General features: G+C 39.8%; 1 protein-coding gene and 1 long non-coding RNA gene across 4 annotated transcripts; one reads left to right on the top strand and one right to left on the bottom strand.

Moving 5' to 3' along the window:
* Window positions 1–908: 908 nt before the first annotated feature.
* slc8a4a (solute carrier family 8 member 4a) lies at window positions 909–22,469 on the top strand. 3 transcript variants are annotated; one of them, XM_077740640.1, is made up of 10 exons: window positions 909–1,086; window positions 1,194–1,266; window positions 2,129–2,203; window positions 4,586–5,945; window positions 6,162–6,679; window positions 9,936–10,042; window positions 10,222–10,340; window positions 11,072–11,171; window positions 11,461–11,733; window positions 21,082–22,469. In XM_077740640.1, exons 4-10 carry the CDS (start codon window positions 4,614–4,616, stop codon window positions 21,459–21,461), a joined length of 2,829 nt encoding a protein of 942 aa, XP_077596766.1. In that variant the 5' UTR covers window positions 909–1,086; window positions 1,194–1,266; window positions 2,129–2,203; window positions 4,586–4,613; the 3' UTR covers window positions 21,462–22,469. The 3 variants fall into 3 exon arrangements, with proteins under 3 accessions (XP_077596766.1, XP_077596765.1, XP_077596767.1); XM_077740641.1 differs by lacking the exons at window positions 909–1,086; window positions 1,194–1,266 and adding exons at window positions 1,642–1,825; window positions 1,939–1,973; XM_077740639.1 differs by having other exon boundaries at window positions 909–1,266.
* On the bottom strand, window positions 17,296–21,207 carry LOC144212619 (uncharacterized). Its single transcript, XR_013329791.1, has 4 exons — window positions 20,985–21,207; window positions 18,485–18,868; window positions 18,256–18,349; window positions 17,296–18,149 (listed from the first exon to the last, which is right to left on the bottom strand). It is a non-coding gene; the product is annotated as an uncharacterized LOC144212619 (long non-coding RNA).
* Window positions 22,470–23,096: the final 627 nt, after the last annotated feature.

Below are 23,096 nucleotides of genomic sequence, written 5' to 3'. Positions count from 1 at the left end.
AGGGTCATTTTTTTTTTAATTTTCAGATTTGAGCGCCAACAATTTGGACCTGTACAAAGAAGAGAAATCTGTGCAAGGATACTAGACATCAAGCCCACCAGATTGTAGGCGAATTAAGCAGAAAAAAAGGGGAAACAAGTACAGCATCCGTCCAATAAACTGAGCGCTTGCCAAATAGTTGCTCTCATAGCCCGGCTTTGCTACTTAACATTCATTGCTCATAATTAAATGATATGATTGCACTTAACAACAAGACTCCTCTTCCACACTTATTTAAAGCTAGCAGCTCATAGAAACCACCAAATGCTTTAGTTATATGCAGGTGGGGGAGCGAGCGAGTGGGTGGCGGCCAAAGCTTTTCTGTGATGACTACCGCAAAGTGGAAAATTTTGCTCTGAAATGATTGTATTTTGAAAAAAGAGCATTTTTTTATGAAGCTAATGTGGGTTAGCGAGTCGGCTCGACATTTCTGAGGTCGAGGGTTCAAACCCAGGTATTACCTCACTGTGTGTAGTTTGTATTTTCTCCCTGGGCTTGCGTGGGTTTTCCCCGGTTGCTCCTGTTACCTCCCATAATCCAAAAAAAACTTGCAGATTAGGTTGTTTAAACACTAAATTGTCTATAGCTACGAGTGACTGTTTTTTTTTTATCTAATTGTGCTTTGTGATTGGCTGGCACTGATTTAGCTGGGCACTGGGATAGGCTCCAGCACCCCCTGAAACCTTTGAATAGAAAATGATGAACAAATACATGAACTTAGTATGACCCCACTTGTGGTTAAGTGTTAACAATTTTCTTTGTGGGTGTTTGTGGTTTGCTTGTTATCGTGAGAACTGTTTTCAATCCTAGCTGGAAATAATGAGCAACTCTTGTGAGCATGATGCAGTGCAGCTTTACACCACTGCAAACTACTACAGCATGCGTTTGACACTGTTAACAGGCTTACATTTTTTTTTTTTTTGCAAAGGCTGACTTGAAATGTTTTTTTTTCTTCCCTCCTCTCTTCAAGCCGATTCGACTGTGCAGGTTGCAAAGTGGCCAGTGAGTGAGTGTGTGTGTGTGTCGCTTGTTGGACGACGACAACAGGTGAGCGATGAGTGATGATGTCAAACATGCGAGTAAAAAGCGCGGCGGACTCCTGATGCGCAGTCAGAAGGTCCAAAGCGCCGTCTCCTCCCTTGTCTCCACTGCAGTGTTTAGCGCTTTCTCCTCCTCCTGACTCCTCGCGAGCAAACGGATGCTGGCTGCTGCTGCCCACCGCAAAGAGTAAGTCTCGCTCCGATGCTTGCATCCCTTTTGATTTATTTTCGCATGACACCCGCAAACCCCTCTTTTTCTTATCTGTCACCCAGCACTAGCCCCTCGTTCCATCTCCGTTCGTCCCCCCAGCTCCCGTTCGGTCCATCTCCATCCATCTCCATCCATCCATCCATTCTACCTGATCCTCTTCTCTGTTTTTTGTGTCCTCATTTCCCTATGAGGATGAGATGAACCCCTTTTTTTAAAAAAAATCCCCTGGGGTTTTATAAAATGGCACTTTAATGCGATTTGACACAAATTTCCCGGAAAAAAGACGCTCATATTTTACGCACCGAGCTGCGGATACATGATGAACACGTATTGAATTTGCACCCCCCTTTTTCTGGAGGGGGGCACAAGAAAACAATCGGAATGTTTTCATGGCTTGAAGAGCTCATCGGGATGCGTCAAGTTTGATAGAAATGGAATTCTGAGGGCTTGCATGTCTTAGGAGAGCATCTTTTGCTGCTCGCCTGCAGGCTAGGAGGCTTTTTTTTCCAGACTCCTGTGAGATTTGGGGCTTTCTGTGAGTACATGTGGCTCTGCGCATCAAATAGAGCCGTCAACGAGTCCCTCACGCACAGCTCGGTCCTTTAAAAAATTGACTTTTTAATGTATTTATTTTTGCTCTTTCTGCAGCGCCCTCAATTATTTTCACGTGTCATCTTCAACCTGTAAGAACAATCTATCCAACTGAGTTCTTTTTGTTAAATGGGCTCTCGGGCAACATCTCCTGTCTGTCTTTTTATTTATTTTTATTTTTTTTATGATGGTGATGAAAGTACAGACTTTTTTTTTCACAGATTTTAAACTGTTTTTGTTCCCACAGAGCAAAATGAAAAAGACGTTCCAATTTTGAAGCTTCCGACTTCAAACGACGAGCTCGCTGAACAACTGTTGCGGGGTAAGTCCAAAATGTGTCTTGGGATGTTGTATTGGGAATTGATTGGGTGTTAAAATATGGCTAATTGGCTGTCTTTGACGGAGATCGACATCCAATCGATTGCCGTCAAGAGCAATGAAACTGGATCAATAAACATCCTTCATTCCAATTGAAATAATTTATCACTGTCAATGGCAGTGAATGAGTTAACTCCGTGTATTTTTTAATCAATGTTCCAACCACCTTATTAACAACCAAATTAAGTCTAATTTTGTAAACATGTTCTGGAAAAATTCCCAACAAATTAATGCAATGTCAACTCCCAACATAATTTGAATCAACATACAAGTCATTAAGGAATTTATTTATCAAGTGAGTCTTTTTAATGCTCATTCTTTTGGTAGCTTCCCATTTGCATACATTAGAAATCCCAGCAGAGCGTGATCTATTGTTGCCTTAACTGGCAGTCTTCCAATATTGCTTTCTCGGAAGCAGGGAAGTGCGTTGCGGTCACAAATGATGGAATTAATATAACAATCTGGTGAAACTAGCACTACCTGTTTATGACAAAGGTCTCGCGATACGCAAACAGAAGCCATCCTTTTTAATCACCCCAGGTTGGCCATCTTACAATTTCCATAGAAACACACCTCCCACTCAACATTTGCTCAAACCAAAAACCCATCCCAAATTTCCCAAGATTACATTTGGCATCATATCCGAAATCTTCGACTTGATTCGGCAGGGCCGAGTTTTTGCTAAAAACAGCGCCCTTTCTGGTTTCTTCTCGGACGGCATTCATCTCAAAGTCCTCGGAGCGTAAATTGTCTGTACGGGCTTTTATAAAAAAAAGTAGAGATGACAACTTCAGGTACATTGGAGAGACACACACACACCAGAGTTGCTGTCCATGGTGCTGATGCCTCCCGAGCGGCACTGACGTTGTTGTCCGTGGTGCTGATGCTGCCCGAGTCACACCGACGTTGCTCTCGTTCAAATTAAATCTGCCCGTTGTCGATTGTCCGAGAAAAGCAAATGTCACCCTGAGATTCATTCCCGCTTCACCTTGGAGCGGGACGGCTCTGTCGAACGCCAGCCGGCGGGTCAGCGTGGCGACGTCGAGGGGCGCCTCAACAAAAAAACCTTCTCCTTCCCTGCTCTATCGCAACCTATTTTGGAGCCTGTTTTAAAATTTTGATCAGGCGCGTCAGATTACACCTTCCCCCGCGTGCCGTTTTCTCTCTCGCCTCGTATTGACGCCGACGTGGAGCCTCCGGGTTCCGTTGGCTCGCCACCCTGAATTATTCACTTGGAGTGCTTCGACTGGGCATTTTGTAGGCAGCCAACGCAGTTTTCCGCTATACTCTGACCACCCTACGCTTCTAATAATGCGGATCTTTTCAGCCTTTTGCTGGGATTCTTAAAATGGGTTTGACAGTCTTGGACGTCCAATACATTGGAAATAGTCTATCATCGTTAATGGTAGCTTAAGGACCCCGGCTAATGTCTTTTTTTTTTGCTAAAACTTTGAGAGAAAATGGCATTTTCAGTATTGTGTGCTGTTTCTAAAACAAGAGCTCCATACAATAGAGCCACTCGTGCACTTTTGTATGCAAATGACGTGGGCACCAACAGCATAGCGGCTTTTGGAAAGCAGAAATATTGGCTCCTACTAATGGTTGAGTCATTGGTGTTGGACGGCTTCACTCCCACACATGCTGTATATTGTGGACATTTCGTAGCAGAAGCGGCGGTGGAAATGTTAACCTTTGCTCTTGCGCAGCGGAGAGAAAGAAAAAAAAAAAGCGACGAGCCCAGATGCCCAAAATAGACTTTGGTCAAAAATAAGAAAAAGGAAAAGACAGTGTCTAGGATTTTGTGGCAGGGCATTCAATAGAGAGCAATGAGTTCTGACTCGTTGCCCTTTTCTTAACTTGGACAGTCTAGTCTGGACTGGTCAAATTTGTTCGTTTGCGGCTCTCGGTCCGAATTGATTGGACTTCTAGTATTGTCAATGTAGAAGTGAATCTTTTGCCATGTATGGCATGCAATGAGTTAAATACAATTTAAACTTTATCCAATGATTATTTTACTCATGTCTAAACCAGCTTGACTGGGAGGGGCAATTAACAAATTAATTCGACCCCCATAAATGTGCATTGGACATCTATTAATGTCAATTGTGAGTATTTTGTTTAGTTTTTTTTTACTTGGGGTCAAAAGCAGTGCTTTTGTTATCATCTAAATTGAAATAATGTAGTTTTTTATGACTTGATGAAAAAATTGGACAATAAATATCTATTTTGAATGACCAAAATAGTCCCCATATTAGAGGTTAAACCATTTGTATTTTTATTGCACATTTTTTGGAATGTCTAAAAAAATGTTGCCGTTTTCCTGCAGGAAACTCTGAATAGCATCAACCAGCACCATGCTAGCACCAAAATGGAGTTCATCTTTCTGCCCCCGCCTATCCATCTCAGTCCTGCTACTTCTACTCCCGGGGGTCCCCCACATGTCCCAAGGCAGCTCGGGCCACGACGACCCCGGCGCCCCACCGGGCAACTGCTCCAGCGAGGACAACTGCTCCGATGGCGTGGTGCTGCCCATGTGGAATCCCCAGAACCCGGTAGTGGGCGACAAGGTGGCCCGAGCCATCGTTTACTTTGCCGCGCTCATCTACATGTTCCTGGGTATGTCCATCATCGCCGACCGCTTCATGTCGTCCATTGAGGTCATCACCTCTCAGGAAAAGGAGATCACCATCAAGAAGCCCAACGGCGAGACCACCACCACCACTGTGCGTATTTGGAACGAGACGGTGTCCAACTTAACCTTGATGGCTTTGGGCTCGTCGGCGCCGGAAATCCTGCTGTCCGTCATCGAAGTGGTGGGCCATAATTTCCAATCGGGATCTCTGGGGCCCAGCACCATCGTGGGGAGCGCCGCCTTCAACATGTTCATCATCATCGCCATCTGCGTCTACGTGGTGCCGGAGAACGAGACCCGCAAGATCAAGCACCTGCGGGTGTTCTTCGTCACGGGCGCCTGGAGCATCTTCGCCTACATCTGGCTCTACCTCATCCTGTCCGTCTTCTCCCCCGGTGAGGTTCAAGTTTGGGAGGCCGTCCTCACCTTCCTCTTCTTCCCGCTTTGCGTCCTCCAAGCCTGGATCGCCGACAGGCGCCTGCTCTTCTACAAGTACGTCCACAAACGCTACCGCGCCGACAAGAACCGCGGCATTATCATTGAATCGGAGGGTGACGCCATGTTCGCCAAGATGGACTTGGAGATGGACGGCCAGGGGGTCAACTCCCACGCCGGCCCCAAAGAAGCTCTGGACGGGATGCTGGAGGGCGTGGAGGAAGGCGGGGGGTCCAGCGCCGAGCAGGACCAAGAAGAGGAAGCCAGGAGGGAGATGGCTCGCACCCTCAAAGACCTCAAACAGAGGCACCCGGAGAAGGACATGGAGCAGCTGATTGAGATGGCCAACTACCAAGTGCTGGTCCAACAGCAGAAGAGCCGAGCCTTCTACCGCATCCAGGCCACCCGCATGATGATCGGCGCGGGAAACATCCTGAAGAAGCACGCCGCCGACCAGGCCAGGAAGGTGGTCAGCTGTCACGAGGCTAGCGGTCAAGAAGAGGATCCCAACACTATCTACCTGCAGTTCGATCCTTCCCACTACCAGTGCTTCGAGAACTGCGGATCCCTCAAGCTCTCGGTGACTCGCCACGGAGGAGAAGGCGGCTGCACGGTGAAGGTGAGCGATCTGAGAAATTTTGACGCCAAAAAAAAAAAATACCAACAGATGCTCTATTTCACAGGTATTCAGGGCTTTTAATCCAGTTCTTTTCATCTATTTATTAAAACAAAATCTAAATATTATATCTAAAATAGTCTGGCCCACATGAAATCGAGTTGACGTTAATGCTGACCCCAGTCTGACCCCTCTGCTCTATTTCATTCTGGCCAACAGGTGGACTACCGCACGGAGGACGGCACAGCCAACGCCGGCTCGGACTACGAGTTCGCCGAGGGCACTCTAGTCTTCAAGCCCGGCGAGACCACCAAAGAATTCACGGTAGGCGTGATCGACGACGACATCTTCGAAGAAGACGAGCACTTCTACGTCCGCCTCAGCAACCCGCGCATCGTCCACCGAGCCGAGGTCTCCGTCCTAGACCCGCGCTCCATCTCCTCTGGCAACAGCGCGGCGGGCGCCTCTTCCCACGTGGCCCCAAAAGCCGCCCTGGGCTTGGCCGGCACCGCCACGGTGACCATCTACGACGACGACCACGCCGGCATCTTCACCTTCGAGAGCGAGTCCATCAGGGTCAGCGAGAGCGTGGGAAACATGCAGGTCAAAGTTCACCGGACCTCGGGAGCCAGGGGCAAGGTCGCCGTGCCCTACCACACCGCCGAGGGCACCGCCAAGGCCGGGGAGGACTACGAGGAAGTGTCGGGGAAGCTGGAGTTCCAGAACGACGAGACCATGTGAGTGCAGCCGCCATTGCGTAAAAGGACATTTCCATTTAGACGGCCATTTTGGCTCACAGTTGCAGATGTCATAAATTCTTTTTCACCCAATTCCATTTCTCTGAAAATGACATGCCATAGAAAGGTGCCGCATTTATCCACGTGTGTCAGGAAGTTCAGATTCTTATCGATTGGAAACGTTCAATGTGAGGCGTTAAGAAGACTGCCTATTGATTTTACTTTGCAGAAATGCAGTATCAGAGCTTTTTTTTTTCTTCTTCTCTTATATAACCACCCCTGTTCTCCACTTTAGCCCCAACTGCTATGTTGAAGCCGTAACAAAAAAAAAACACATGCACAAAGGAACGCTCCGAATAAGTATCACGGGGTTATACTGAGCTCGGAATAATCCATATACAAAGCATGTAAAACATTCTCCTCGCCTTGTTTCTTTTAGCTGCCAGGCTCGTCGGTGATTCTTCTTCGTCTTCTTGCGCTACGGCAGAATTTTTCGTTGCTGCTGCCTTTGTGACAAAAGCTCACAAACGTTGTATGTCTTCCTGTGAATCACCACTTGTCAACTTGAATGCCGTGGTACCGGCAAAATCACTAACGCACACGATTGTAGCCTGAAGCCCCCTCGACGCAAATAGAGACACTTGCATAGGTGAGAGTATCACTGGCGTATAAAAGATAAATATTATGAGCAGCCGGTGCAACAAGGGGAGGAAAAGGAAGATGTACATTGCACGTTATTTTGTGGTGACACAAACAAGGTCCTAAAACTCTAATGGCTTAGTAAGACAACACTTTACTCATTTTCTACCATTCATTCAAGTAGATTGAACATCTAATTTGGATAAAATGATTTAAATTGACAGCAGAAGCAGGATTGGATGGCCACCATATTTTTTCTTTTTTTAAATGCCAGCCTCCCATTTTAAATGGATTGGTCGTCGTGTAGTTTGTCATTTTTCTGGCTCCATTCGAATCTGAAGCATGCCAATTTGGTGCGCATTAACCTAGCCCCCCCACCTCCCCATCCCCTCTTGAGGCGCTCAGCCGACCCACACAATACACCCACACACTGAACCCTGCAATCCTCCGCGCGCAGACACATTTATTCGACACGTTTTATTCAGTGTTTCTCCTCTGAAATGTGCTTTTAGCAGCTAGCCAATCTCCAGCCTTCCATTTTGGATGATAGGAGCGTCCGTAATGAGAGTTTGCTGTGACCTGCAGAGGCATACGACTGGGAGACCAGTGCAATTGAGTGGTGTCATCCATATAAAGCTTATGTCAATTCTCACTGACACTTGGAACCATTCTTCAATAGTTTTTTTTTTTTGTTTTATTGGTCCCTTCTCTGCAGCAAAGTTCAACGGTTAAATTTGAACCTATAGAAATGACATTCAATTTCTTAAGTGACTGATTTGGGTCATTTGAAAATGATTAGCCATGACCAATGTTCATTTATAAAGTATTCAATTATACATCTTAAGTGATTCCTCTGAAATTGGGAATAAATCTTTTAATTAAATCAGATAAAAAGCCAAATGAATGAAATCAAATTTAGTATTTAACTCATTGTGTGTGATTAATGTCCAATTTAAGGAAACTGGGACATAATGTAATGATAGATGTTTATATTTTGTTGCCTCTGAGGTCTATTCCGTTTTTATTTGCATGTAAAGGTAAAAAAATATATAAAATAAAAGTCAGAAATTGTGCTTTATGGAAGGTTTATAGTAACTTATATGCCCCTTATGAAATAATTTTCAGTTTTCCCATATTCATTTACAATCTTATTTAATTTTAATATACGCCCCAGTTATTCAAGCCAATTGCATCTTGATTTCACTTTCCTTTCCATATTTATCTATTGCCTATCTAAGACAGATGTTTTAATATAGAAGTCAACCTTGTCGCCCTGCTTATTTTATTGTTCAATTGTATTAACGCCATCCTTCCAGATGCTGCTAATAATACAGCCATTGAACATTTTCCCACTAAGACGTGAACGTAAATTCACCTTGTTCCTCACCGTAACGCACCCGAGATCCCCGGGTTGCCCGTCGGCTCTTTTCTCTTTTCCTCTTTTCCTCTTTCCTCTTTCCTCCCACTAGCATGACTCTCCCCTGGCGTGTCATTCTTGTTCAAAATAAATCTGCTTTACTTGTACGCGCAAAACGCGCTTCCTGCACATTGCAGCATCCTGGGCGTATATTGAAGACAGAAATAGACAGCCACCCACACGTCATTAGGGAGGTGATGAGAGGAAGGAGAAAAAGAGAGCGAGATAATGAGAGAACGAGAGAGCGAAGCGACAGGAGAAAAACATGTTGGTCATAGTTTGAGAGCGCAGCTTTGGAAAAAGACGCATTCAAATTGCCAGGAGAGTTTTTCAGCCTTCGTTTTGCTGGGAATTTAATTCCTTTCTTGAAAGTCTTTGGCGGCCACAAAGGAAATAAAAAAAAGGCCTGGCGAGAATAACGGTGTAATATTGGCAGATTAAAATTGTAATAGTTTGAGAAGAATCAAGAGGAGGTGATTAAAGAAGGGATATTATGAAGTTATGTTATATTGCAAGAGGTAGTATTGTGCCTTAAAATGTTATGTTTTGATGCTGTGAGCCAATGGGATAGAGAATAAGGATGTAGTATTAAAACTTTATGTAATTTTACTTACACATTCAAGTAGTAATGTTGCGTACTTTTACATAACATGTTTAGTTACAACACTGGCTAAAATGCCATATAGTTAATATTACTTCACATAATATTACGACTTTTACCTCACAATATTAAGCTTTTATATGACAGGGGCAGCGTAATATTATGACTTTAATCTGTTAAAATGACAACTTTAACCCCATAAATTGTGATTTGAATCTTCTAAAATTACAACTTTATTATAGTCCTGATTTTTTTTTGTCTTTTTGAAGCCCTTATACTTATTTTAACATTAATACAAGAGCAGTTGCTACCATTAAACACAGTTTGCTCAACTGCCCAGCTTCTGTTTTTCCCAAACTGCATAAGAGCTCTTGACGATTGATTGTGTGGGTTGCCTGCCTGGAGGCCCCACGCACTTGTATTTGGATTCGAAAGTTAGACCTGGCATCTGAAGTGACCTGTTTTTTGGGCAGCCAGCCAACAAACGCATTTATCTTCCTAGTGTCAGACGCTGGCAATTTGGGAAACAATTGGACTTCTTCATTGATCCACCGGCTGGTGACTTCATCCTCTTTTTTTTTTTGACCTTGTACTTTCAGGAAAATGCTGAACGTGAAGATCATCGATGACGAGGAGTACGAAAAGAACAAGACCTTTTCCATCATATTGGAGGAGCCCATTTTGCTGGAAGTTGGCCAGAGACATGGTGGGAACATTTTTTTTTTTATTTAAAATAACTCTCGTTGTATTCTTTTATAGTAAAATAATAATTTAATCAAAAACTACATTATTGTTACTGTTCCCTGTATTTGGACATCAGGTCTTTTTGAGTTTAGGACTGAAAATGTAATATTTCAATAGAATGATACTTGTCCTCCTGTGCAGGAGACACCAACGATAATAAGACGCCAGTAGGCCCAGAAGATGTGGCAAAGATGGGATGCCCTTGCCTGGGGGAGCATACAAGCCTGGAGGTGGTCATTGAGGAGTCCTATGAATTTAAGGTAAGGATAAATTTAAGACCACTGAGACTGTTTTTTTGTTCATGGCGTGGCTATTTTAGAAAAGAAATCAACATCATAAGACAGAAATGTGAAATAGCATCTGGGTTAGGGTTGTTTGTATTGTGATATTTATTGAAAATGCAGTTTTACAGAGAAAAAGCTTTAAGTGAAACCACTATCTCTTAAAACAAGCAGTGTACATTTTTATTCAATTTGAGGGGCACGTGTACTTTGATTTAAAGTGAACAGAACCATTGTGAACCAGGAACAACACATTTCAATTAAACAAAGCTAAAAAATGCACTAAAGGAATGTCTCCATCGAATCCCTTTTTATTTTATTTTTTGTAAATCCACTAGTGCAGAACAATGTGTCCTACTGTGACAATATGTTCCATTTATCCTCCCTATTTAAAAGAAATGTCAATTGACATAATTGACATCCTATCTTCAAATTTGCCCCTTTTGGGGACCATGTCTTCTTTTAAAGTGATCTTTTCCCCCAATATCACGATGCCCCATTTCGACCACTTTGTAGGCTCTGCTTAGTCGTTCTATTTTCTCTATTTTCTTCCATGCTGGGAAATCACAACAAGCGCATAATGTGGGGCAAAAAAATAACATTTTATCCCCCCTGAGGGATACACTTGCATTTTTTTAGTGGGACAAGCTAATGCAAAATGGATGTGATTTTTAGGCAGTGGCTCCTCCCCCTCTTTTGTCCATCTACAGAGCACGGTGGACAAGCTGATTAAAAAGACCAACTTGGCTTTGGTGGTGGGAAGCAGCAGCTGGCGAGAACAGTTTGTTAGCGCCGTGACTGTCAGCGCAGGTGAGTTTACGCCACCTCACTCTGACCTCACCTGTGGAAAGGTCAGTCTGGTGGGCTCCATTTATAGTTTTGCCAGCTGCCTCACACAAAAAGTACCGTATTTTCACGACTATAAGACGCACCCTAAATGAATGACACATTTTTTTTCCATTATATAAAGTACACTGGATTATAAGGCGCCCTGTCTATTTTGGAGCAAATTGAAGACTTTTAAGTGCGCCTTATAGTCGTGAAAATACGGTCGTTTCATCACAAAACATCCAACGATCACGTTGTTCTGTTTTTCCAGGTGATGATGACGAGGAAGAAAGCGGCGAGGAGCGCTTGCCCTCCTGCTTCGATTACATCATGCATTTCCTGACGGTTTTCTGGAAGGTCCTCTTTGCTTTCGTCCCACCCACCGAGTACTGGAACGGCTGGGCCTGCTTCTTCGTGTCCATCTCGCTCATCGGCGTCCTGACCGCCGTCACCGGCGACCTGGCCTCTCATTTCGGCTGCACCGTCGGACTCAAGGATTCCGTCACTGCCGTGGTCTTCGTGGCCCTGGGAACATCTGTCCCCGGTGAGTCACTCCGTTGTTTCTGAATGTTTTGGCCGATATTATGCAGGTATCGGGAGCCAAAATGACATCAGGACAAATGTAGAAAAGTACCTCCAGTGGGAAAGGTGATTGACTGGAGTTTAGTATCTATAACATGTGCAAAGTGGGGTCATTTTTGCTATTAAGTCTAAGCAAAAATCAACTCATAAGTCTGTTGTCTGAGGAGTAAAAGAGCCGTTGTAGTACTCTGCCACCATCTTGTGTCATTCGAATGCTTGTTCTGTCTTGGCGCATCACACAATAGATGTTTTTTTATTTTTATTGTCCAATAGAGCCAAGGCTGAGTGCTCAGCATTTGTGCAGCGTTCTGCTGAGTAGAGACAATGGAATAGTCTCAAATATGCCATAATGTGTTTTTTTTTTATGTGGGGGCGAAGTTTATGAAACTTGGCGATAGAGTGAAGGGCTATCAGCCTTCTGGGTAGAGTGCCCTTCAGATTATATAATGGACTCTGCTTCTAAAATGGTACAGTGATATTGCTGGAACTAAATTTGCGCTTTGTTCTTTGAAATTTCATTCGGTGGATGTGTGTGTGTGTGTGTGAGGTGGGTTGCTTGCTTCTGAAGAACATTGATGGTTAGGCTCCAACAGGAGATGAAAACAATTCATCCATTGTAAAACTCAGTGGTCTCATTAGGCCCTTTTTAGGGGGGGGGGGATCCTTCAGCCTGCCTTCAGCCTATTCTTTACCCCCACCTAGATAATAAAAACCGATATAGTATAGTAAGGCTTTATTTTTGTAGAAAATGGCACAGTATAGTAAGGCTTTATTTTCCTACAAAATGACATAGAACAGTAAGGACCATTTTCTTTTTAAAAAATGACATAGTATAGTAAGGCTTCTTTCGTAAGAAACGACATAGTATACAATAGCTATTTTCCAAGAAAACAATATAGTATAGTAGTATAGTAGGCTTTTTTTCTTACAAAAACGACATAGTATAGTAGGCTTTTTTTCTTACAAAAACGACATAGTATAGTAAGGCTTTTTTTCTTACAAAAACGACATAGTATAGTAAGACTTTTTTTCTTACAAAAACGACATAGTATAGTAAGGCTTTTTTCTTACAAAAACGACATAGTATAGTAAGGCTTTTTTTCTTACAAAAACGACATAGTATAGTAAGGCTTTTTTTCTTACAAAAACGACATACTATAGTAAGGCTTTTTTTCTTACAAAAACGTCATAGTATAGTAAGGCTTTTTTTCTTACAAAAACGACATAGTATAGTAAGACTTTTTTTTCTTACAAAAACGTCATAGTATAGTAAGGCTTTTTTTCTTACAAAAACGACATAAGGCTTTTTTTTTCTTACAAAAACGACATAGTATAGTAAGGCTTTTTTTCTTACAAAAACGACATAGTATAGTAAGGCTTTTTTTCTTACAAAAACGACATAGTATAGTAAGGCTTTTTTTCTTACAAAAACGACATAGTATAGTAAGGCTTTTTTTCTTACAAAAACGACATAGTATAGTAAGGCTTTTTTTCTTACAAAAACGACATAGTATAGTAAGGCTTTTTTTCCCTATAAAAACGACATAGTATAGTAAGGCTTTTTTTCCCTATAAAAACGACATAGTATAGTAAGGCTTTTTTTCCCTATAAAAACGACATAGTATAGTAAGGCTTTTTTCCCCTATAAAAACGACATAGTATAGTAAGGCTTTTTTTCTTACAAAAACGACATAGTATAGTAAGGCTTTTTTTCTTACAAAAACGTCATAGTATAGTAAGGCTTTTTTTCTTACAAAAACGACATAGTAAATTAAGGCTTTTTTTTCTTACAAAAACGACATAGTATAGTAAGGCTTTTTTTTCTTACAAAAAGGACATAATATAGTAAAGCTTTTTTTTCTTACAAAAACGACATAGTATAGTAAGGCTTTTTTTTCTTACAAAAACGACATAGTATAGTAAGGCTTTTTTTTCTTACAAAAACGACATAGTATAGTAAGGCTTTTTTTTCTTACAAAAACGACATAGTATAGTAAGGCTTTTTTTCTTACAAAAACGACATAGTATAGTAAGGCTTTTTTTCTTACAAAAACGACATAGTATAGTAAGGCTTTTTTTCCCTATAAAAACGACATAGTATAGTAAGGCTTTTTTTCCCTATAAAAACGACATAGTATAGTAAGGCTTTTTTTCTTACAAAAACGACATAGTATAGTAAGGCTTTTTTTCTTACAAAAACGACATAGTATAGTAAGGCTTTTTTTCTTACAAAACGACATAGTATAGTAAGGCTTTTTTTTTCCTCAGAAAAACGACATAGTATAGTAAGGTTTTTTTTTCCTCAGAAAAACGACATAGTATAGTAAGGCTTTTTTTCCTCACAAAAACGACATAGTATAGTAAGGCTTTTTTTTCCTCACAAAAACGACATAGTATAGTAAGGCTTTTTTTTTCCTCACAAAAACGACATAGTATAGTAAGGCTTTTTTTCTCACAAAAACGACATAGTATAGTAAGGCTTTTTTTCTCACAAAAACGACATAGTATAGTAAGGCTTTTTTTCCCTATAAAAACGACATAGTATAGTAAGGCTTTTTTTCCCTATAAAAACGACATAGTATAGTAAGGCTTTTTTTCCCTATAAAAACGACATAGTATAGTAAGGCTTTTTTTCCCTACAAAAACGACATAGTATAGTAAGGCTTTTTTTTCCTCACAAAAACGACATAGTATAGTAAGGCTTTTTTTCCCTATAAAAACGACATAGTATAGTAAGGCTTTTTTTCCCTATAAAAACGACATAGTATAGTAAGGCTTTTTTTTCCTCACAAAAACGACATAGTATAGTAAGGCTTTTTTTCTCACAAAAACGACATAGTATAGTAAGGCTTTTTTTCTCACAAAAACGACATAGTATAGTAAGGCTTTTTTTCCCTATAAAAACGACATAGTATAGTAAGGCTTTTTTTCCCTATAAAAACGACATAGTATAGTAAGGCTTTTTTTCCCCTACAAAAACGACATAGTATAGTAAGGCTTTTTTTCCCTACAAAAACGACATAGTATAGTAAGGCTTTTTTTCTTAGAAAAACGACATAGTATAGTAAGGCTTTTTTTTCCTCACAAAAACGACATAGTATAGTAAGGCTTTTTTTTCCTCACAAAAACGACATAGTATAGTAAGGCTTTTTTTTCCTCACAAAAACGACATAGTATAGTAAGGCTTTTTTTTCCTCACCAAAACGACATAGTATAGTAAGGTTTTTTTTTCCTCACAAAAACGACATAGTATAGTAAGGCTTTTTTTTCCTCACCAAAACGACATAGTATAGTAAGGCTTTTTTTTCCTCACCAAAACGACATAGTATAGTAAGGCTTTTTTTTCCTCACAAAAACGACATAGTATAGTAAGGCTTTTTTTTCCTCACAAAAACGACATAGTATAGTAAGGCTTTTTTTTCCTCACAAAAACGACATAGTATAGTAAGGCTTTTTTTTCCTCACAAAAACGACATAGTATAGTAAGGCTTTTTTTTTCCTCACAAAAACGACATAGTATAGTAAGGCTTTTTTTTTCCTCACAAAAACGACATAGTATAGTAAGGCTTTTTTTCTCACAAAAACGACATAGTATAGTAAGGCTTTTTTTCCCTATAAAAACGACATAGTATAGTAAGGCTTTTTTTCCCTATAAAAACGACATAGTATAGTAAGGCTTTTTTTTCCTATAAAAACGACATAGTATAGTAAGGCTTTTTTTCCCTACAAAAACGACATAGTATAGTAAGGCTTTTTTTTCCTCACAAAAACGACATAGTATAGTAAGGCTTTTTTTTCCTCACAAAAACGACATAGTATAGTAAGGCTTTTTTTTCCTCACAAAAACGACATAGTATAGTAAGGCTTTTTTTCCCTCACAAAAACGACATAGTATAGTAAGGCTTTTTTTCCCTCACAAAAACGACATAGTATAGTAAGGCTTTTTTTCCCTCACAAAAACGACATAGTATAGTAAGGCTTTTTTTCCCTCACAAAAACGACATAGTATAGTAAGGCTTTTTTTTCCTCACAAAAACGACATAGTATAGTAAGGCTTTTTTTTCCTCATAAAAACGACATAGTATAGTAAGGCTTTTTTTCCCTCACAAAAACGACATAGTATAGTAAGGCTTTTTTTTCCTCACAAAAACGACATAGTATAGTAAGGCTTTTTTTTTCCTCACAAAAACGACATAGTATAGTAAGGCTTTTTTTTTCCTCACAAAAACGACATAGTATAGTAAGGCTTTTTTCTCTCACAAAAACGACATAGTATAGTAAGGCTTTTTTTCCCTATAAAAACGACATAGTATATATAGTAAGGCTTTTTTTTCCTATAAAAACGACATAGTATAGTAAGGCTTTTTTTCCCTACAAAAACGACATAGTATAGTAAGGCTTTTTTTTCCTCACAAAAACGACATAGTATAGTAAGGCTTTTTTTTCCTCACAAAAACGACATAGTATAGTAAGGCTTTTTTTTCCTCACAAAAACGACATAGTATAGTAAGGCTTTTTTTTTCCTCACAAAAACGACATAGTATAGTAAGGCTTTTTTTTTCCTCACAAAAACGACATAGTATAGTAAGGCTTTTTTCTCTCACAAAAACGACATAGTATAGTAAGGCTTTTTTTCCCTATAAAAACGACATAGTATATATAGTAAGGCTTTTTTTTCCTATAAAAACGACATAGTATAGTAAGGCTTTTTTTCCCTACAAAAACGACATAGTATAGTAAGGCTTTTTTTTCCTCACAAAAACGACATAGTATAGTAAGGCTTTTTTTTCCTCACAAAAACGACATAGTATAGTAAGGCTTTTTTTTCCTCACAAAAACGACATAGTATAGTAAGGCTTTTTTTCCCTCACAAAAACGACATAGTATAGTAAGGCTTTTTTTCCCTCACAAAAACGACATAGTATAGTAAGGCTTTTTTTCCCTCACAAAAACGACATAGTATAGTAAGGCTTTTTTTCCCTCACAAAAACGACATAGTATAGTAAGGCTTTTTTTTCCTCACAAAAACGACATAGTATAGTAAGGCTTTTTTTTCCTCACAAAAACGACATAGTATAGTAAGGCTTTTTTTTCCTCACAAAAACGACATAGTATAGTAAGGCTTTTTTTTCCTCACAAAAACGACATAGTATAGTAAGGCTTTTTTTTCCTCACAAAAACGACATAGTATAGTAAGGCTTTTTTTCCCTCACAAAAACGACATAGTATAGTAAGGCTTTTTTTCCCTCACAAAAACGACATAGTATAGTAAGGCTTTTTTTCCCTCACAAAAACGACATAGTATAGTAAGGCTTTTTTTTCCTCACAAAAACGACATAGTATAGTAAGGCATTTTTTTCCTCACAAAAACGACATAGTATAGTAAGGCTTTTTTTTCCTCACAAAAACGACATAGTATAGTAAGGCTTTTTTTTTCCTCACAAAAACGACATAGTATAGTAAGGCTTTTTTTTCCTCACAAAAACGACATAGTATAGTAAAGCTTTTTTTTTCCTCACAAAAACGACATAGTATAGTAAGTCACTTGGTGGCGGAGTGGTTAACTCACTGGTCTCTTGTCTGGGTGGCCTGGGTTCAAGTCCTGGTTGGGGTACATTTTTACTTAGTTGTTTCTGTGGACTTCTTGTCAAGAGACTAAATGATTACCAAGGAAAGTGTAGTCACTTGGTTGGCGCAGAGGTTAGATCACTGGGCTCCCGTGTGGGACACCTGGGGTTCGATTCCCTGTCGAGACACTTTTTCACTTAGTTGTTTCTTTGGACTTCTTCTCAAGAAACTCAAATGATTACAAAGAAAAGTGTAGTCACTTGGTTGGCGCAGAGGTTAGATCACGGGACTTCCGTCTGGGAGACCTGGGTTCGATTCCCGGTTGAGACACTTTTTCACTTGGTTGTTTCTGTGGACTTCTTGTCAAGAGACTCAAACGATTACAAATAAAAGTGTAGTCACTTGTTTGGCGCAGAGGTTAGATCACAGGACTCCCGTGTGGGAGACCTGGGTTCGATTCCCGCTGCCGTCGTTTGGCTGAAAATACTTGGAATGAAGAAATGGTCAATGGAATAAGAAGAAGGGAAAAAAAAAAGAAAAAACTTTTTAATTTATATTAAACACTTAGTCATACTTTTCAGCAAAAGGTTATATTCCGAACTGCCTTCGGCAGTTCGGAAGACAGTTGAAGGACCTGTCTGTGCGAAAGGCGTTCTCGGGTCGGCCTTCGGCCGACCCTCGACCGCTTGCTTGGTCAGTGAACCGCCGACACCGGGAAGCGAACTCACGTTCTCTCGGTGCAAAGGCGAGTGTGCAACCCACTACACCAACTCGTGCCCCACTTATACATGGGTGTTGAAACGTTTTATCCTAGGAAATGGGGTGAAACACTTAGTCATTTTTTGGACAAAATGCTTCAGCCACTATTGAAGACTTATACACTTAAACACTTAGGCATTAATACTTATACTTTTACCTGAACAATATTGGGAAAATCTTTGCCTGCACTTGGATTTGAACCCAGGACCACAGATGTGGGAGACTGATGACTTAGCCACTGGGCCACCACCCTGTGAGAGAAAGCAGTAGTACTTGTACTGAAATATTTTATCCAAAGAAATGGGGTGAAACACTCATTTTTTGACTAAATGCTTCATCCACTACTGAAGACTTATTTAGTTAAACACTTAGGCATTAATACTTACTCTTTTAACTGAACAATTGTGGGAAAATCTTTGCCTGCACTGGGAATTGAACCCAGGTCCACAGATGTGGGAGACTGATGACTTATCCACTAGGCCACCACCCTGTGAGAGAAAGTAGTATTACTTGTACTTTTACCTTTTCCATTTACCTGAATAATAGTGGAAAAATCTTTGCTTGCATTTGGATTTGAACCCAGGTCCACAGATGTGGGAGACTGATGACTTATCCACTGGACCAGCACCCTGTGAAAGAAAGCAGTAGTACTTGTACTTTTACTTTTTCCATTTACCTGAATAATAGTGGAAAAATCTTTGCTTGCACTTGGATTTGAACCCAGGTCAACAGATGTGGGAGACTGATGACTTATCCACTGGGCCACCACCCTATGAGAGAAAGCAGTAGTACTTGTACTTATATCTTTTTCATTTACCTGAATAATAGTGGGAAAATCTTTGCAAGCACCAGGATTTGAACCCAGGACCAAACTGATTGAAGACTGATGACTTAGCCACTAGTCCACCACTCTTTGAGATTAAGAAGTAGTATTTGTTTTTTTGACATAGTATAATAAGGCTTTTTTTCTGACAAAAGCGACATAGTATAGTAAGACTTTTTTTCTTACAAAAACGACATAGTATAGTAAGGCTTTTTTTCTTACAAAAACGATATAGTATAGTAAGGCTTTTTTCCTTACAAAAACGACATAGTATATTAAGGCTTTTTTCTTACAAAAACGACATAGTATAGTAAGGCTTTTTTTCTTACAAAAACGACATAGTATAGTAAGGCTTTTTTCTGACAAAAACGACATAGTATAGTAAGACTTTTTTTCTTACAAAAACGACATAGTATAGTAAGGCTTTTTTCTGACAAAAACGACATAGTATAGTAAGACTTTTTTTCTTACAAAAACGACATAGTATAGTAAGGCTTTTTTTCTGACAAAAACGACATAGTATAGTAAGGCTTTTTTCCTTACAAAAACGACAAAGTATAGTAAGGCTTTTTTCTTACAAAAACGACATAGTATAGTAAGGCTTTTTTTCTTACAAAAACGACATAGTATAGTAAGGCTTTTTTCTGACAAAAACGACATAGTATAGTAAGACTTTTTTTCTTACAAAAACGACATAGTATAGTAAGGCTTTTTTCTGACAAAAACGACATAGTATAGTAAGACTTTTTTTCTTACAAAAACGACATAGTATAGTAAGGCTTTTTTTCTGACAAAAACGACATAGTATAGTAAGGCTTTTTTCCTTACAAAAACGACAAAGTATAGTAAGGCTTTTTTCTTACAAAAACGACATAGTATAGTAAGGCTTTTTTTCTTGCAAAAACGACATAGTATAGTAAGGCTTTTTTTCTTACAAAAACGACATAGTATAGTAAGACTTTTTTTCTTACAAAAACGACATAGTATAGTAAGACTTTTTTTCTTACAAAAACGACATAGTAAGGCTTTTTTTCTTACAAAAACGACATAGTATAGTGAGGCTTTTTTTCTTACAAAAACGACATAGTATAGTAAGGCTTTTTTTCTTACAAAAACGACATAGTATAGTAAGGCTTTTTTTCTGACAAAAACGACATAGTATAGTAAGGCTTTTTTCTGACAAAAACGACATCGTATAGTAAGGCTTTTTTCTGACAAAAACGACATCGTATAGTAAGGCTTTTTTCTGACAAAAACGACATAGTATAGTAAGGCTTTTTTTCTGACAAAAACGACATAGTATAGTAAGGCTTTTTTCTGACAAAAACGACATCGTATAGTAAGGCTTTTTTCTGACAAAAACGACATCGTATAGTAAGGCTTTTTTCTGACAAAAACGACATAGTATAGTAAGGCTTTTTTTCTGACAAAAACGACATAGTATAGTAAGGCTTTTTTTCTGACAAAAACGACATAGTATAGTAAGGCTTTTTTTCTGACAAAAACGACATAGTATAGTAAGGCTTTTTTCCTTACAAAAACGACATAGTATAGTAAGGCTTTTTTTCTTGCAAAAATGACATAGTATAGTAAGGCTTTTTTCTTACAAAAACGACATAGTATAGTAAGGCTTTTTTTCTTGCAAAAACGACATAGTATAGTAAGGCTTTTTTCCTTACAAAAACGACATAGTATAGTAAGGCTTTTTTCCTTACAAAAACGACATAGTATAGTAAGGCTTTTTTTCTTGCAAAAACGACATGCTATAGTAAGGCTTTTTTTCCTCACAAAAACGACATAGTATAGTAAGGCTTTTTTTTCCTCACAAAAACGACATGGTATAGTAAGGCTTTTTTTCTTACAAAAACGACATAGTATAGTAAGGCTTTTTTTCTGACAAAAACGACATAGTATAGTAAGGCTTTTTTTCTGACAAAAACGACATAGTATAGTAAGGCTTTTTTCTGACAAAAACAACATAGTATAGTAAGGCTTTTTTCCTTAGAAACACAAACTTTCACGCACACACACACACTTAAGGACAGTTTGTTCAATCATCTTACCGTGCACGTTTTGGGGCTTCCGATTCAGACCACGCGCCAGTGTCACTCATCTCGCCGACATCTTGAAACAACCCAATACTCCGTTTTTGTGCCGCAGACACCTTTGCCAGCAAAGTGGCCGCCATCCAGGACCAATACGCCGACGCCTCCATCGGGAACGTGACGGGCAGCAACGCCGTCAATGTGTTCCTGGGCATCGGGGTGGCGTGGACCATCGCCTCGGTCTACTGGAAGAGCAAAGGCAAGACTTTCAAGGTTAACCCGGGATCCCTGGCCTTCTCAGTCACCCTGTTCACCATCATGGCGCTGCTGTGCGTGGTGGTGCTGCTCTACCGCCGCCGTCCCAGAATATCGGGCGGTGAGCTCGGGGGCCCACGGACAGCCAAGCTGCTCACCTCTTTTCTCTTCGTCTCCATGTGGTTCATCTACATTCTGCTGTCCTCACTGGAGGCCTACTGCCACGTGGCTGGCTTCTGAGACGGTCCAAATCTGAATCTCCAATTCAAAAGCTCTCTTTTGCTCCGTTTCCTTTTTTCGTAGAAGTTTCCGTCATCTCCTTTTCTTCCCTTCTGTTAATCCTGCAATCTGTTTGGAAAGAAAGATGACAATTAGAAACAATCTTACGTTAATGATGGTGGTGGCTTGAGTTTTGACTTGTTTTTATTTCTTTAAAATTGACATCAAAATTCAAAACAATTGAATCGGATATGGAAAAGTCATGGCAAAACACGCGTTGCGTGGATACTGTATTTATGACATGAACTTTACATTAAATATTCATTGTATATCATGTTACAGATGAACGTTGTGTGCGGATTTTGTGAAAGATTAGTTACTTTTCTGCACGTATCGGATTGAGAGTATCTTGGAAATCTATTTTAAAGTATAGTGTGTAACGTTTGAACAATGACGTGTCGATGTGCTCCTGTAATGTGAATCTCGACAGTAATCTCTTAACGCTTTTCATCGGTGTCACGTTTGGTATAGTCAGAGTTCAAATACATTTTTCTCAAGAAAATAGATGATAAAAATAATAAGAACAAAAAGTCCCCCAGGGCAGAGTGCCTGCTTGAAATTGTTTACAATTTGAGCGTGTTTACATGTGTGTGTTTGTGTGAACAAATTGGCCAAAGGCATTTTATCATAGTTATACAACTCTTCTTAATGTTGAGTGACGCATCATATTTCTTCTCTACCACGCTGACACGGCGACCATTCACGAAGATGACTTTTAGAAAAAGCACAGTTAAAAAGCAAAAGTCACTTTTGCATTGAATACAAGCACAATCAGTGAACTGGTTTGTTGTTAACAGCTGATGATGTTGATGATATGTGGCATATCAAAAGTAGAACTGTACTTTTTTTTATTTGTAAAGCCATATTTAAAGAATACTTTCAGTAGAAGTGTCAAATTCTAATATATTGAAAAGCATGTTCAATGTATTCAAGAGAAAAATACAATAAATGTTGGTAATTTATGATAAAGACGCCTTATGGTTTTCATTTTAGTCATTCATTTTCCAAACTATTTATTATGAAGGGACGCAGGGAGTGCTGGAGCCTACCCCAGCTAACTACTGGCACCAGGCGGGGAACACCCTGAATCAGTGGCTAACCAATCACCGGGCACAAGGAGATAAAGGACAACCAATCATAGGTAGGGTGAATTTAGAGTGTCTAACCAAGGGGGTTAACCTGCAAACTCCAAAATGGTGATAACCGACATGGAATCTAACACACGACTCTAGAACTGCGAGGCTGATGTGCTAACCACTCAGACACTGGTCTTAATTCCTTTAAAAAAATTGCTATGAAAACAAAGCTATTTTTAATCAAATGTCAACAACTACTGGCTGTCAAAACAGATTAGACGCCTATTGAAATGGTTGTCTGCCCTTATTACAGATTCCAGTTAAATAAAAAAGAAACAGATCAGATCAACACGCTGAATGACGCTCCACTAAATAACCAGTATAGCCACTCTACTGTAGTAAATCTGTGTTGTTGAAGTGAATGAGCAAGAAGAAGAAAGGGGGGATGATGACGAATGCGTCTCAACATGCGCGCCCATGGCCCTTCTTGATCTCGTGCGCTCCCCCATTGGCCCGAGAT

The sequence above is a fragment of the Stigmatopora nigra genome, chromosome 19 (genome assembly GCF_051989575.1).
Source record: "Stigmatopora nigra isolate UIUO_SnigA chromosome 19, RoL_Snig_1.1, whole genome shotgun sequence".
NCBI classification, from domain to species: domain Eukaryota; kingdom Metazoa; phylum Chordata; class Actinopteri; order Syngnathiformes; family Syngnathidae; genus Stigmatopora; species Stigmatopora nigra.
The sequence above is the reverse complement of the archived record's forward strand: the minus strand, read 5'-3'. Positions and strand labels throughout refer to the sequence as shown.

Bases quoted from the DNA above. Each gene is read 5' to 3' on its own strand.
- slc8a4a (XM_077740640.1), top strand. From the start codon at position 4,614: ATGCTAGCACCAAAATGGAGTTCATCTTTCTGCCCCCGCCTATCCATC. The intron at 10,341-11,071 runs GTAAGGATAAAT...GTCCATCTACAG, and splicing joins AGGAGTCCTATGAATTTAAG to AGCACGGTGGACAAGCTGAT. The intron at 11,172-11,460 runs GTGAGTTTACGC...CTGTTTTTCCAG, and splicing joins CGCCGTGACTGTCAGCGCAG to GTGATGATGACGAGGAAGAA.